The sequence below is a fragment of the Haliotis rufescens genome, unplaced genomic scaffold, assembly GCF_023055435.1.
Source record: "Haliotis rufescens isolate VD_foot unplaced genomic scaffold, xgHalRufe1.0.p SCAF_4, whole genome shotgun sequence".
NCBI lineage: Eukaryota > Metazoa > Mollusca > Gastropoda > Lepetellida > Haliotidae > Haliotis > Haliotis rufescens.
In genome coordinates, this window is record NW_025964112.1 from 7,496,177 (window position 1) to 7,514,042 (window position 17,866).

Below are 17,866 nucleotides of genomic sequence, written 5' to 3' on the forward strand. Positions count from 1 at the left end.
GTCTTGGAATTAATACAGATTGGCGTTTATTTCTTTCGGTGAGTTGGTTGTCCTGGTGTTATTTTGGGAGGGCGCTTATGAGGATTTACGGTACGTACTTACGCGTTGTTATAGTATAGGAAAACAAGATCCCGTTAACGCATGGATTAGGTAGAGCGGTCCCCCCACTAATAACCTCCCACTTCCTCATTACAAGTGAATGAAATGAATCTTATTTGATGCTTGTTTGTTTATTTATTTATTGTTTAACGCTGCACTCAGCAATATTCCAGCTATGTGACGGCGGTCTGTAAATAACCAAATCTGTGGGATTGATGACATGCATCAACCAAGTCAGCGAGCCTGACCACCCGATCCCGTGAGCCGCCTCTTACGGCAAGCAATGGTTGCTGAAGACCTATTCTATCCCGAATCTTCACGGATCGAATCTTACTTGACGCCACGGGCATTAATTCTCCAGCTACGGCACGGCGGTGGGTATGTAATCATATCTGGAACAGAAAATCAAAAGTTGATAGCATCAGCGACGATCACGGCTGTCGGACTACGAAGGTCTTTTCATTAATAATAACTTATTGACGAACAAATTAAAACATCAAAATCAAATACATTTATTGCATCATATCAAACTGTTCTTGCATAGATAATCGATATCGATGGTGATTCACACACATTGTTCCCCAAAACATGAGTATATTCAATGTTTGTTGTTTAACGCCGCACTCAGCAATATTCCAGCTATATGACGACGGTATGTACATAATCGAGTCTGGACCAGATAATCCAGCGATTTACATCATGAGCATCGATCCAATTGGGATCGATGACATGCATCAACCAAGTCAGCGAGCCTGACCACCCGATCCCGTTAGTCGCCTCTTACGACAGGCATAGTCGCCTTTTACGGCAGGCATGGTTTACTGAAGACCTATTCTACCCCGGATCTTCACGGAATATATTCAAGGAATAGACTCGCTCATTGAACCCCTTGTCTCCAGTATAATATTTTACATATTCATATCAAAGCATAGAGGCTGGACTTGAACGAACAAGTAACTCGAGATTTATTATGTTGAACATTTATATGTCTGGATATATGAAGTAAAGCCATCTTTGATTTAGGCTGTAATAGCTGGACAAATTTATATTCAGACGGATAATCTGATTAAAATCTATCAGCATATTTAACCACGGACCCAAATAATTATTTAGGCCCATGATTTAACTCTGTTGTGATATTACTGTGGACAAATACACACCTGTATGCTTGGAGCTAGGTGTGTTACCGTAGCCCCTTATCCGTTCCTCGTTTCATTGTTCTATATGTCACTATAGTTCGGGTCTAGCATGCATGCAGAAAGGTCTGCAAATGTGAGCTGTCGGGTATACACCACGCTTCTTCTCCGATTGGCTCCTTGTTTAATACCCTCCAGGCTCTGTTATAAATAGAGAGTCGGTACATCTGCACCTTAATACATACTCTTTAAATAGGTGTTGAAGTGCGTGGATACTTGTGAGTGAGGATCGAGTGTGATATTTATTACAAGGTACGGAATCCTAAGCTCGACCTATACGTAATACGCTCGTTATCAATATCTACTTACGCATTGCTCCACTGATATATACTGTCTTATCTCATACATAAAGATGAATCGGGCTTGAAGCATATCAATATTGGCTATGCCACTATAAGGTCACATAAACTTTGCATCCTAACTCTGTAACGAACACCCCGTGAAGAGCCGGGTTAGAATTGGTCTTTAGCAACATATGTTTGTCATAAAGATGTATCTAACGGGATCGGGTTATCAGGCTCGCTGACGTTTTTGACGCATGTCATCGTGTCTCAAATGCATAGATCGATGTTCATGATATCACTGGATTATTAGGTCCAGGTTCCATTATTGACAGACCGTGGTCATATAGCTGGAATATTACCGGGTGCGTCGTTAACAACATATTTAACGTAAATAGTGCCATAAAACCACAGATTTATATTAACATAAAATATTGATAAGCACATTATAAATATCTTAAAAACGTGTCAATACGAAGCGCCAAAATTCACCGAGTAAACTAAAAAAAAGAACAAGCATGTAATGGATTAAATTCATACCAAAAGGAGTAAACGTCAAATTATATCTTTTATTACATTTCAGAGCCAAATACGATTGACATCGTAGAAATCAAATTTCCAATTTATTTGGAAGTATGTTGTTTCATTTGAAGTGAAGAATTGAACAGAACAGTAGAATTTGTCTCTTTCTTTCATTATTTTTTTTTTTACTAACAAGCTGTTTTACCATGAAGGAATAACTTGACAATAGGCACCGACCTCTGAACTCGCTCAAAGGTCATCTTTCATTGGTCATTATAGACACGTATTTCCCATCCTTGTTTAACGCCGCAAAGCAGTGTCTTACATTACAATGACATATCTAGGAAGAGATTCACCTTCACAATATACTTGATCCACGAGGACAAAACAGTGATTAAATGCATAATTGTAATATGGCCTGATTGTACAAAGTCAATATGAACGGGTTTCAGGCCAATCAGATTGTCCTTTACAAAATATGCATGGCTTGGTTTTTACATCCGGGCTTCTGTATAGGTGATTATTGGAGTCGGCCATGTTGAATCACCAATAGTGTTTTGAGCTCCCTGTTTCTATGTCATTCAACTATCGTGCAAGTGTTTGTGAACGTGCATTGTTGACGATGACGTATTGGACGTTGTTAAACCCGAAAGAAGCAGCTGCCATTAGCCTCAAAGTGTAGATTCGATTGTTGAGCTCGTCAATTGACGGGCTATCTTCCTACAGGTCAAAATGAAGTTTGGGGTCATGATAATCGCGTTTGCAGTTTCTCAACAAATTTGTAAGTACTCCTAGTGAAGAAATTAACTAGTATTAATTTCCGAAAATGTTATCGCCTGTATGTACGTAAGACATTGGATTCATCAACACTTAAGCATGAGCGCTGTCGCCATTTAATGGCCTTTGCCTTGTTTCACACAGCCCATCCATTTCTGACGCTTTTTTCTGTTGTCATTTGTCAATAACATGCTGCGATGTGATATAGCCTCTATGTGTACATATCGCATCGGTTAACGTCATTGTCATTCCAATAGCTGTGGTATAACGTAATGTATTGTAGGTGTATAGAAACATTGTTGCACAAATTATTACAAAAGATAAAAGCTCTGAAATATGTATCGTTTTATTTTCCGATGAATGGCCACATTGTTCTTGTTGACAAAGCAGGTCCTACAGTCCTAACCAACAATATGTAATACTAATAGCGAAACTTTGTCACCATCGTTTATTTGTTTAATGATATGTTTATGAGCCGTTTGTTTGTTTGATTTGATTTGTTTAGCGCCAGGGATTTTCTAAAATTGAAATTTGTAAGCATGTTATTGTTTTCCCTTTCTTTTGAAAGAACATGTCAGTAGACCTCAGAAAAAAGTAGTGTATTAGTGAATGATAAAACATAACTGAATTGTGTTTTTGAAGTTTTGATCATGGTAGAATGTGTGTGTAAAAAACATTGCTTCAAGAAATATTCTCATAAAAAAACCCAGTAAAATCAGCATATTTGTCATTTAAGAGAAGATATTTCAAGAATATAATTGCAATTGGTTACTAGGTTCACAGCTTATTTTAACAAAAGTAACCTCATAGTTTGTCCCCTTTTTTGTAGTTAAGTTGATCAAACTTTGCAATGACCATCAAAACATTGTGTAATGTAAGGACACTGATACATTAGGGGCTGCCTCAATGATAAATTAAGAATTATTTGCACATACCTTGTTTGATATAGACTTAATAACAGCAGCTGTTCTGTGTAAATGGGATGATTTGATCAAACCATCTTTATGGCTCCATTGTTTAATTTTGGAAATAAGGCCAAATGTTCCTGCATTTTGTGTAAATCTTGTATGTTTTCATACATTCATACAGAGTTGAAGAAAAAAAAGATAAAATAAAAATAAACCATGGTTGATGAGAGAGTGAAATCCTAACACACAAGCTAAAGAAAAACTTATGGAACTTTGTTAATTCTGCCAAATTCTGGAATTATTATGATCATTAACCTGTATTTCAAGTTGAAATTATTTGTTTTGTAACACCCACTGTGGCCTAATAATATAAACAATGGTTGTCAAACAATGACCCCCTTGTCCTGTTCACATATTTCCTCAACACTAGTTTGTCCCAGTTTTGTGAAAGAACACTTCTTAGCTATTAAACAAGTTACTTGCAAAAATGTGCAATACAACCAACTACTTTTCAGATCACCCAATATATAACATATGTTCAATCACAACATTGAAGTGTAATACAATTAGTTTGGGAAAATGCTTACCCAATTAATACCTAAATATACAGGGTGCATATTTTTGTGTATATCTGTGTCGTATTCATGAAATAAGAAAACCCATAACTATCCACTGCCAACATACATGAAAGTACCACTTCATTGGATGCATGTTTCCCCAGTGTATATAAGCTGTGTCATATAAAGTATGATGTAATGGGTAAGATGCATGTTTCCCCAGTGTATATAAGCTGTGTCATATAAAGTATGATGTAATGGGTAAGATGCATGCTTCCCCAGTGTATATAAGCTGTGTCATATAAAGTATGATGTAATGGGTAAGATGCATGCTTCCCCAGTGGTATACAAGCTGTATCATGTTAACTATAAGGTAATGGGTGATGTTTTCAGTGGAAACATGAAGGGAGTATATTGATGGTGCTGAAAAAGCTTTACGGTTTAGATAAGAATGAACCTTTGAATTAAAAAATGGGTCTTAATGTGTTGTATTTTCTAACTGCACATAAGGGGACAACCTCTGCCTGTCATGTTCCAAATGCTTGAACATATGGAGGCAATAACATCATAGAAGTGTAGCAGAAATAAATTCACCAAAGTTCTCCAAATTGTCCTTTTTAATTAGTTTTAATTTTTTGTTAAAGGAACATCAAGTTGGGCATGTGGTATCTAATTTAATACCTGGCAGTATGATAGCAGTGGTTCATTTGAGCTGAGATGAGGAGAAATGTACCTGGGTATTTGGGCTTAGTGAATTAAGGATAGTCTAAAGATATCCAGATAAATGATTATTAGTTTGCAAATATAGTACAGCCGTGCTTTTCAGCAACCCACCTCTTCCTCCCCTCCACCACCATCCCCCCCCATAACAAGGCCTTAAACAAAGGAAGATACCATATATCTACATGTGAGAGGGAAACAGATTTTGAGGCCATTTCAAGTTGAGTTACGTAATCCTCCTGTAATTCTGGGTGTTATGTTGCAGGTGCAGTGGACAGTGAGACGGAGACAACGGGTCGGAAGTGTGCCAAGTACAACCATAAATGCACAAGTGATGACTGCCCGACTGAGGAGGTCTGCCAAGATCCCAAAGGAGTCACCAAGGCCTCCTTCTGCTACGCCTCATGGATAAACACGTCCAGTGAGATTCAGCTGGTAATGAAGGGCTGTTGGCTTAATGACAAGAGTTGTACAGGACTTTCCAAATGTGTTCGAACACACACCGTGAAGCATGTAGACTTTTGTTGTTGTGACGGGGACATGTGCAACAGTGAGATTGAGGCTAATCCAATCGAGCAACTTCCCATCACGACTACCAGTGAGCCTGGCATTGTTAGAAAAACGGGAGACGAGCAGTTATTACGAACAATAATGTATTCGATTGTACCAATCATTGGGGTTTGCTTCATCGTTGTGGTTGTATTCTGGATGTGGCGGCGACATCAACGCAACATCTACATGTACCATCAACAACTGCCAACAGTTGATCCAATTTCGGCAACGCCATCAGAAATAGCCTTGTGCCCCCTTCAGCTGATAGAGCTCAGGGCGCGTGGACGGTTTGGCTCTGTGTGGAAGGCGCAGCTACATAACGAAAACGTAGCTGTGAAAATCTTCCCGCTGCAAGACAAGCACTCGTGGATGACCGAACAAGAGATCTACAACCTGCCGCAGATGAACCATGAGAATGTACTGCACTTCATGGCAGCCGAAAAAAGGGGAGATAATTTAAACATTGAGCTATGGCTTATCACCGAGTTCCATGAAAAAGGTTCCTTGTGTGATTGCCTGAAGGGCCGCATCTTAACATGGAGTGATTTGTGCAAGATTGCTGAAGGAATGGCAAGGGGCCTGGCTTACCTCCATGATGAAATCCCGGCCAGCAAGGGAAGTGATGCCAAACCAGCTATTGCTCATCGGGATTTCAAGAGCAAAAATGTTTTGTTGAAAAATGATTTGACTGCTTGTATTGCTGACTTTGGTCTTGCTCTTAAGTTCGAGCCAGGCAAAAATCCCGGAGAAACCCATGGTCTGGTGAGTGTGAAGGGTTTGGGAGAATGTTGCTGTAGGGTTTTAGTTCTGTTTTTAGCCATATTATTACATAATTCTTTTAGAACAATAGTAGCCCTATGGTCAATATTTCACAATATGCCTGCTCGGCATATTACTCAGGGGGGACCCGTGAAGATCCGGAGTAGAAAAGGTCTTCAGCAACCCATGCTTGCCGTAAAAGGTGACTATGCTTGTTGTTAAGGCGACTAATTGGATCGGTTGGTCAGGCTCGCTGACTTGGTTGATGCATGTCATCGATCCCAATTGCATGGATCAATGCTCATGATGTTGTCAATCACTGGATTGTCTGGTCCAGACTCGATTATTTACAGACTGCTGTCATATACCTGGATATTGCTGAATGTGGCGTTAAACAAACCAACCAACCAACTCAGAGGGCACAGGTGGCCCAGTTTTCTGAGGCGCTGCAATTCACAGAGTACTGTTGCATCCCTTGGGCATGCCAGAAACCAAGCGCTGCAATTCGCTGTGCATTCTGTGATTGTGGATTTGAATCCCAGTTCACTCAGATTATGTCGTGGGTTTCGCCAAAATGGTAAACGTCTGAGACCTGCATCACTTCGGACTCTCCTCCCACATTAAGCTGACACACCATGACAAAGAGATGTAAAACCAAATACACTCACTCACTCACTCACTCACTCACTCACTCATTCACTCACTCACTCACTCACTCACTCACTCACTCACTCACTCACTCACTCACTCACTCACTCACTCACTCACTCACTCTTTACAATGGCACAAGTTCAAATCAAATTGAATTTTTTTTATGGATTGTCAATTTTATAAGGTTTCTCGGTGTTTGCATTTTAGATTTACTCCACAAAAGTGAAACTATTCCTTATTATTGTTTGTTATACTTCCCAAGCCAATCAGTGTTTAGTATTGACTGGCACATATGGCGATATATGATATATGGTTATGCCGTATGTCAGGGTATACAAACCAATTTTGGATCACAAATTTTGTTTTTCCTAGTATGTCTTTTATAATGTTCATAGACACATAGTTTATAATCCTAGATAAATGCCAGTTGTTTTCTTTATCAACCTCTCCTTCTTATTGAGGACTGATAATGATATCAACTCCTTAAACCACTATGTCTTTGGCAGGTGCTTGCTGGTCAGGAGAAATGTATGTTATGGTTGACATCATATTACCATGGTTACCAATGTGTGTTTGTTGTATCACACCAGGCATGTCACCTATTCTTACAATAGTTTACAGGGCTGGATTCATCTCTATTAAACATGCACCAGTGCATCCTACTTTCGAAAAATGCGACCTTATATTTATTTATGTACATGCACCAAGTGCAAGTAGACAAAATTCAAAGTTTTGCCTGACTATCCTTACTTGATAAATTTTTGGGACCTCAGTGCATCCTGCTTTTGTCTGGTGCAACTAGCTTTTCATGTCAACATCTACCTGATGCAAGCCCTGTTTTGAAGACCCATGAAGATCTGGGTTAGAACTGGTTTTTAACACATGCTTGTCATTGGAGGCGACTAACAGGATCAGGTGGTCAGATTTGCTGACTTCCGTAGAACGATGCTTATGACATGTATGATGGATCATTTGGTCCTTACTCTTATTTACAGACCGTTGGCATATAGCTGGAATATTGCTGACTGCGTGTAGCATTAAACAACAAATAATATTTTGAATTCGATGCTTTTGTTAAAAGTTGCCCTTTATGTTTGCAGGTGGGCACCAGACGTTACATGGCCCCTGAGATCCTCGAGGGAGCCATTTGTTTTAACAGGGACGCATTTCTCAGGATTGACATGTACGCATGTGGCCTTGTTCTCTGGGAACTCATGGCAAGGTGCAATGTACTAGGAGGTAGGTCTCTGCTACAGCATTCCTGCTGGCTTTTGAAACTGCCAGTCCAGCAGGACTGCCAACTCTAACAATTACCAGTCTCCTCTAATTTTTGTCAGTCCCAACAGTAAACAAATGGAAAAAACGTATGACAGTTACCTGCTTTTAATTCTTTCAACATCCTGTTCAATTCATCTCTGAAGTAACTAAGTTAGATCTACACATCATTGTCCCAAAGTTAAGTTACCAGTGGTAACTTTTTTCTCTTTTTTATTAATATTTTGAGACAAAGTTGCTACATGTATATTTTTAAGCTCGTGCAAAGCGAAATGTTATTACCTTGCACTAAAAATAAATCCTGATGGTAACAGACAAGCAGACTTCGTTAAGAAAATATTCTTATATGAATATTGCCGATAATTTGTTCAACAAGAAAGATTTCTCAGATACTTTGTGTGCCGGTCCTCAGGGCTGGCAGTTACATGAATTACCAGCTCGCTGACTTGGTTGATGCATGTCATTGCATCCCAATTGTGTAGATCAATGCTCATGATGTCAACGCCTGGATTGTCTGGTGCAGACTCAATTATTTACAGCCCGCAGTCCTATAGCTGGAATATTGCTGAGTGCGGCATTAAACAACAAACAATCAAGTTTAAGGGAGTTAAGGGGTCTCAAACACTTTCTTACATCATCTAATATCCCTAAATTAGTCAAAAAGGTCTAATAAATAATTTGGTATTCCATGATATTTGGCAACACAGCACTTTTTAATGGCGCTGTGCCAACTAGCAGATGAGAGTTATCCGAGGGACAGATAATAAAGAGGGTGGGGCTAGTGTTGCATTATGGTCCTGAAAGATGTCGCTGATGTTGTGGTGTTGTCTACAGTTTTTTGTATTAGTGAGTCAATAAGCTGTGACGGAAGTTATTAATGTTAACTTATTTATTTATAAGACTTGACTTCAATTTACTTTTGTGTTTATAACACTAAGTAGTCCCCAGGATAACATTTGACAACCTGACTTCGACCCCCATGGTTATTGTTGGGTAAGGATAGATCCCCAGTAATCTATGCATGTTGGGGTTACATGGATTGAGTGGTCCAACTGTGTGACTTAGCTGACTGTATGTGTCATCAACACAGGTGGCCTGGGGCATTGTTCATAATATCAAGGGGGCAGGTGCTGCTATTTACTGTGCAGAGTTGTGTCCCTTGGGGAAGCTAGGAACCTATGATTGTGGTTTTGAATCCCTCGTAAAGCTGTCACATTGTGATATATATATATATATTGTGTGTTCAAAGCAATGTTAAACTCTACTCACTCATAATATCAATGCTGAGTGAGGCATTAAGCAATTGAACTGACTGGAGCTAGTGCAGATTTCTATCCCCACAGAATAAGAAGATCAATGCCATGCTCTGCTCCCTATGGTCCTAATTATCATGATTAGAACTAGTAGCCTCTTTTCACTTTGTGTTGAAGAACTTGAAAGGGCTTCTAGAGTCATTGTAATAACAGTGGTAGTATTTTGGATTAAAAAGTGCGATTTGATCAGAGCTCCAGATTCATTGATGGGTAAGTGCAGTAATCCGTTGGCTCTGAAAATGAAGGACCTGGTATCTGAGATATAAGGGTGGGGAGAAAGTGGATAGTTTGTGGATGTTTTTGTCAATTACCCAGCTCCCTAATTTGACACCATGTTTCATGTTTGGAATTCTGGTCTTTTCATCATTAGTGTTAAAACTTGTCGATAAAGGTGGGTTTTAGTTGCCATGGTTTCACAGCGTTGCCTTAAGAGGCAGCTAAATGTTGTAGACCAGTGTTCGAAATATTGAACCCAACAAGACAGTTGGGCAGGTGACCCATAAGCTCTGCCTGCCCATCTTCAAAGTTACCTGCCCAGACATTATAAATATTGAAAAATTGCAAAAACTGAGGGATTAATCATGTCTTGATTCAGTTGAAATTATGCAAACAATTACTTGAGAATCTAGGAGTCATAATAAAAATGAATTCATAATAGTCGTGCAGGTGGAGGAAAATATCATGCAGCCCGACAGAAAAGTTGGTCTGGCAGGCAGTTATTTCAGACACTGGTGTAGTCTCAATTACTTACAGGTGTCTGCCATACAGCTGGAATATTGCTGAGTTTGGTGTTAAACAACACACAAGTCATGTAGTTTGGACTACAGAGCTTGGGTGCTGAGAGACAGAGGATCGCCAGTTTGCTGACTCACGGACATGACCTATGACCTCGTGGGAAGGCAAGGTTCTGGGATGGAATAAATCCAGAGTTTGTGGGGGATCATGCTTCGCGTGGTTGTTTTGCAAGGATAGTCCTGTAGGAGACCAGGGTGAGGGGATAGCACAGGTCGGTATGCCGAATATTGCCAAGAGTGGCATAAAAACGGTAGTGGGAATCAGTGATTGACAGATCCTGTACATGTGGGACATAGCTAAAGGCTGAGTTGGCCTGCTTCAGGACACCTGCACTCAGCCCCCTGACACAGCTGATGTCAGGCCTGCGACACATGGAGGGATCACGGATGGTCTACACAGCCACATCTCACTGTGTCCCTCAGCCCCCTGACACAGCTGATGTCAGGCCTGCGATACATGGAAGGATCACGGATGGCCTACACAGCCACATCTCACTGTGTCCCTCAGCCCCCTGACACAGCTGATGTCAGGCCTGCGATACATGGAAGGATCACGGATGGTCTACACCGCCACATCTCACTGTGTCCCTCAGCCCCCTGACACAGCTGATGTCAGGCCTGCAGCACATGTAGGGATCACGGATGGTCTACACCACCACATCTCACTGTGTCCCTCAGCCCCCTGACACAGCTGATGTCAGGCCTGCGACACATATAGGGATCACGGATGGTCTACACCGCCACATCTCACTGTGTCCCTCAGCCCCCTGACACAGCTGATGTCAGGCCTGCGATACATGTAGGGATCACGGATGGTCTACACCGCCACATCTCACTGTGTCCCTCAGCCCCCTGACACAGCTGATGTCAGGCCTGCAGCACATGTAGGGATCACGGATGGTCTACACCACCACATCTCACTGTGTCCCTCAGCCCCCTGACACAGCTGATGTCAGGCCTGCGACACATGTAGGGATCACGGATGGTCTACACCGCCACATCTCACTGTGTCCCTCAGCCCCCTGACACAGCTGATGTCAGGCCTGCAGCACATGTAGGGATCACGGATGGTCTACACCACCACATCTCACTGTGTCCCTCAGCCCCCTGACACAGCTGATGTCAGGCCTGCGACACATGTAGGGATCACGGATGGTCTACACCGCCACATCTCACTGTGTCCCTCAGCCCCCTGACACAGCTGATGTCAGGCCTGCGACACATGTAGGGATCACGGATGGTCTACACCGCCACATCTCACTGTGTCCCTCAGCCCCCTGACACAGCTGATGTCAGGCCTGCGACACATGTAGGGATCACGGATGGTCTACACCGCCACATCTCACTGTGTCCCTCAGCCCCCTGACACAGCTGATGTCAGGCCTGCGACACATGTAGGGATCACGGATGGTCTACACCACCACATCTCACTGTGTCCCTCAGCCCCCTGACACAGCTGATGTCAGGCCTGCAGCACATGTAGGGATCACGGATGGTCTTCACCACCACATCTCACTGTGTCCCTCAGCCCCCTGACACAGCTGATGTCAGGTCTGCGATACATGTAGGGATCACGGATGGTCTACACCGCCACATCTCACTGTGTCCCTCAGCCCCCTGACACAGCTGATGTCAGGCCTGCAGCACATGTAGGGATCACGGATGGTCTACACCACCACATCTCACTGTGTCCCTCAGCCCCCTGACACAGCTGATGTCAGGCCTGCGATACATGTAGGGATCACGGATGGTCTACACCGCCACATCTCACTGTGTCCCTCAGCCCCCTGACACAGCTGATGTCAGGCCTGCGACACATGTAGGGATCACGGATGGTCTACACCGCCACATCTCACTGTGTCCCTCAGCCCCCTGACACAGCTGATGTCAGGCCTGCGACACATTTAGGGATCACGGATGGTCTACACCACCACATCTCACTGTGTCCCTCAGCCCCCTGACACAGCTGATGTCAGGCCTGCGACACATGTAGGGATCACGGATGGTCTACACCGCCACATCTCACTGTGTCCCTCAGCCCCCTGACACAGCTGATGTCAGGCCTGCGACACATGTAGGGATCACGGATGGTCTACACCGCCACATCTCACTGTGTCCCTCAGCCCCCTGACACAGCTGATGTCAGGCCTGCGACACATGTAGGGATCACGGATGGTCTACACCACCACATCTCACTGTGTCCCTCAGCCCCCTGACACAGCTGATGTCAGGCCTGCAGCACATGTAGGGATCACGGATGGTCTTCACCACCACATCTCACTGTGTCCCTCAGCCCCCTGACACAGCTGATGTCAGGTCTGCGATACATGTAGGGATCACGGATGGTCTACACCGCCACATCTCACTGTGTCCCTCAGCCCCCTGACACAGCTGATGTCAGGCCTGCAGCACATGTAGGGATCACGGATGGTCTACACCACCACATCTCACTGTGTCCCTCAGCCCCCTGACACAGCTGATGTCAGGCCTGCGATACATGTAGGGATCACGGATGGTCTACACCGCCACATCTCACTGTGTCCCTCAGCCCCCTGACACAGCTGATGTCAGGCCTGCGACACATGTAGGGATCACGGATGGTCTACACCGCCACATCTCACTGTGTCCCTCAGCCCCCTGACACAGCTGATGTCAGGCCTGCGACACATTTAGGGATCACGGATGGTCTACACCACCACATCTCACTGTGTCCCTCAGCCCCCTGACACAGCTGATGTCAGGCCTGCGACACATGTAGGGATCACGGATGGTCTACACCACCACATCTCACTGTGTCCCTCAGCCCCCTGACACAGCTGATGTCAGGCCTGCGACACATGTAGGGATCACGGATGGTCTACACCACCACATCTCACTGTGTCCCTCAGCCCCCTGACACAGCTGATGTCAGGCCTGCAGCACATGTAGGGATCACAGATGGTCTACACCGCCACATCTCACTGTGTCCCTCAGCCCCCTGACTCAGCTGATGTCAGGCCTGCGATACATGTAGGGATCACGGATGGTCTACACCGCCACATCTCACTGTGTCCCTCAGCCCTGTAATTATCCAATGGTCATTGGTTGAAATCCCAAAAAATCAAGATCTTCATCACTTCAGGCTTTCCTTGCACAATATGCTAGAACGTCATGATATAAATGAATTGGGTTTTTTATATTTTTAAGACACGCTAAGTATTGGAATATTGCTGAGTGCGGCATTAAACAACAAACAAACAAATTACTGTCACCGACTAAATGACTCACTCACTGACTTGCTTGCAGATGTTGAGGAGTACCAGCTGCCATATGAAGAGGAGATAGGTCCTCATCCAAGCTTAGAGGAAATGCAGGACCTTGTCGTCTTAAGAAAAGTACGACCCATCATCAAGGACATCTGGCACACACATCCAGTAAGTGGCATTATAAGGGATAGATGTTAGACAAGTGGGTAAAGTGCTGCTCGGCACGCCAAGGACCTAGCTTTAATTCCATGTGTGACTGGAGGGGTGGTGAGATAGCCTAGTGGTTACAGTGTTTGCTCATCACACCAACGACCAGAGTTTGATTTCCTACATGGCACAATGTGTGAAGCCCATTTCTGGTGACCTCACTCACTCACTCACTCACTCAAGTTCCTGTTTAGAATTGGTCTTCAGCAGCCCATACTTGTCGTAAGAGGCTACTAACGGGATCTGGTGGCTGACTCGCTGACTTGGTTGATTCATGTCATTGTATACCAGTTGCATGGATCAATGCTCCTGATGTCAGTTTCTGGATTGTCTGGTCCAGACTTGATTATTTACAGATCGCCATCTTGTTGCTGGAATATTGCTGAGTGGCGTTAACCAACAAACAAGTTAACAAAACTGCATGTTAACATTTAGTTTCAGGATAGTTGGGCTATAATTTGTATGATGTTGCACCTCCTGCTTCACAGCTGCAGCGGGGCTGTCGGGTATCCCAGTGGTTAAAGCGTTTGCTCGTCACGCCGAAGACCCGGGTTCGAATCCCGACATGGGTACAATGTGTGAAGCCCATTTCTGGTGTCCCCCGCCGTGATATTGCTGGAAAATTGCTAAAAGCGGCGTAAAACGAAACTCACTCACTCACTCACTCACTCACAGCTGCAGCTCATTTTAAATCATTTCCATGTATCCCCTCTTTAAATATTATGTTGCCAATATCTGTTTGTGTATGACTGTTAGACATGGTTCATATTTGTCTCTGCAGGGCGTTGCTCAGCTAATCTGTACAATAGAAGAGTGCTGGGATCACGATGCTGAGGCTCGGTTATCGGCAGCAGGCGTGGAGGAACGTATTGCCGTCTTGGCGCGTACTGTGAACATTTCTACCTCTACAAATCACCTCGTTCCTTCTGTGGCCATCATCGGCACCGAGGAAGACATGCCTGCCAAAGACTCAAGCATCTAACTATTGGGAGCATCTATGATGATACGGGTGTGCCAAAACATGCGCCTTGGACGGAGGCGAACTGGTGACAGACCAGACAGGAAGTGACTGGGTGAAAGTCCATTGGATTGTGGGTAATCCAGTAAAAGAATTTAATCCCGACAGTGCTCGGTCAACTTGATGCAGTTCCGGCTGGCAGGTTTAGTGCTGTGTGTGGATTAAATCGGACTGTGATCTTCACTTTGGGTTGTTGGCCGAGACTGGTGCGCAATGATCCATTTAATCACTGGATCATGATTTTGACTGTGACATTGTCTGCAGTCAGTCTCCAGGGAAGAGCTGAGGCCAGGACTTGTCATGACTTCATTAGGTTGAAGGACTACGTGAAGATTTCCTTTTCATCAAGAGTGATGGTCAATTTTTGAAAAGTAGTGAATCCAAACGTAACGAAATCTTTACATTAAAAGAATCATGTCAATACTTTGACATAATCAAGTGAGAGACAGCAAGCTACAAGTTCATCAATTTTGTCTGTGTCAAAGTTGGGATGTGAACCTCCTGCAAATCTTCCAACTAAAGTCTCGTCACTGAAAGATGCAAACTTTTTAATGTCACAAGTTAATCCGAGTATTTCCTTGCTATTAAAATGTCTCAAATACAAATTGTGATGTACTTTACACATAAAAACCTTGTCATTGTGAGTCAATTTCCCTACAGACGTTTTGGAAACACTTTGGAAATCACCTTAATGACAAGTGTTGTTGAAACTCCTACTTGATCCTACCTTGCTGATCACTAATGATGTACTTGAGGACATATGATCAACATTGATGTGCTTACAGCTGTAACGAGGAGACATGAGGACAGTGTTAACCCCTTCCATGTGGGACTGCTGCTGCTGTGGCCAGCTAGAATGTACCTTGATAGACATCAACCGGGCAGGGGTTAATACTGGGTTGATTGTTCAAGTGCCATACTCCAGTGATGCTGTAGTTGAGTGCTGTTACCATTGGATACTGCTGTTGACAGACTGGACAAATATATAGTGCTGCTATTTGGGAGCCCTTTTTGAGGCAATCGCTGATCTTAATCCATAAGGAACTGCAGTCAGTACTCATGATGAATGACATACAAGGAACGAATCGGCACCTTAAGCCACTAGTCCGAAACAATAAATATATTCTGGTCTCGTAAGCTAAGCAAATCATAGTCTAATCTAAGTGAAAAATCACTAAATGACAAGTTTTGGGTTAGTAGAGAAAAGGTTGCTATTATGAACTGTTTCTAGAACACTTGGAATCTTTTTTTTACAGACATTAACCTGGTATTTCCGAATTGATTCCGTCTGGGCATTTATGTTACTCAAAAGAAGTTAAAGAACACCCGATTCTGTCAAGTGACTATTGCTAGCATGTCATGGCATCATGATTAGCTGATCATATGAAACATTTGTGTGTTCTTTAAGTTCTTTTGAGTTGTATATATTCTTACCAAAGACATTAGCAGTATGATCAAGGCTCAGTGGAGATATTATCTGCAGTTTCTAATGGAGTAAGGTCAAGTGCTCCTAATGCCATCAGGGAATTTCCTTGATTGTTGTATTCTGTGGTAATTGTGTGTACAATGTAGAATTATGTGCATCTTTAACCTTCAGAATGCTGAGTCTACACTTTGTTTCAGGAGTAATTATTTTAATATGAACTGTCTATAGCTTGAGTTCTCCTATACACTCATAACCTTACATGTGTACATTTTAAGAAATGTATGATGAAATCTATACAATGAAATATTAATCAAGATAAATTCAGCTCTTCCTTCCGTCAGCTCTTAGGGTTACCTTTATATGCCTGAATGGTTGTGTAGAATTGGTTGTCACATTAGGATTTTTTTAATCTGTTGGTTTTATTCATTTTATGTCCTTTTATAGTCTTTTGAGTGTGCAAAATAAAATGGCAGTACCTTGGATGATACACTTGAAAGAACTGTCATACTGAAGAGGGACCATCTCAAAAGTTGTTTCTGACATTTAGTCAAAGAAATGTAATTTGAAGCAATTGTTGATATTTCATAAAGTGACTCGAACAAGATTTTTGTGAAGTTCTTGCTAGTTCTTGCCCTGTTTTGGTTATTCGATATGACTTTTGAGAAGGCCTCTTACATTCTTTTTGTAAATCTTGTACATATCTTCATGAAATGTGTGTAGACACGGAGACTCTGTATGGAGGAATTATTGATACCGTAATTATTGTTGTAGTACAAATAAACAAAATGTTTGTCAGCTTTTTGGGGGGGATGTAAGAAACACCCAAGTTCAATATACTTTTTTTATTATAAACTATTTTTATTGTTTTTATAAGATATTGTTTTTAATGATGTAATTAACCTACAGATGCTAGCAGGGTTATAGATATAACCCTGCTATGCAGATATTAATATTGCATTTTATTAATGTCTGAATTCTGTTATTGAAATTGAATTTTATCAAAAGTGTTATGTTTTTAATGGGAGACAAAGAAAAAACATGAAATTTTAAAGTTTGTTTCCATATTTTGTGTGTTTGTATTATTGGAATAATTGTCTATTTCTTTGTGGGCCTGAAAAGCACATGCAGAATGCACATCTTGATTTTCAAGTTACTGTGTGTTTGTGAAATAGTTGTATAAAGTAATTGTTCAGAATTTAACATTTTTGGTCAATTTTGAGAATATTTTGAAACGGTCACTTGTATAGTAATAACTCCATTTCCCGAAATCACAGTATGAAATCATGATGTGTTTTGAGAATGCTTTTCAGTTAAACTGATCCTGAAAAGAATTGTGAAAGTTAGGATTTACATTTTGAGTGCTAGAATTCCTCTTGATTCTGTGTATGGATATGTCGGTGTCTATCAATCTGGGTATGTTGTACACTGTTGTCTTGTTCTATAGCAGTGTTTTCTGAAGATGAAAAACATCCAATCAGGTTTAGCAAAGATTAAAACAAACATTGAATTATATGCATTTTCATTCATGACTAATTGTTAGTGGGACTAGATGCTTCAGGTCATCTC

At 42.2% G+C, this 17,866-nt stretch overlaps 1 protein-coding gene across 1 annotated transcript; it reads left to right on the forward strand.

Moving 5' to 3' along the window:
- The first annotated feature begins 2,610 nt into the window (after positions 1–2,610).
- On the forward strand, positions 2,611–17,810 carry LOC124135865 (activin receptor type-2B). Its single transcript, XM_046501511.2, has 5 exons — positions 2,611–2,879; positions 5,326–6,374; positions 8,123–8,261; positions 13,690–13,817; positions 14,638–17,810. The coding sequence occupies exons 1-5, from the start codon at positions 2,831–2,833 to the stop codon at positions 14,836–14,838; spliced, it is 1,566 nt and encodes a 521-aa protein (XP_046357467.1). The 5' UTR covers positions 2,611–2,830; the 3' UTR covers positions 14,839–17,810.
- The last annotated feature ends 56 nt before the right edge of the window (positions 17,811–17,866 follow it).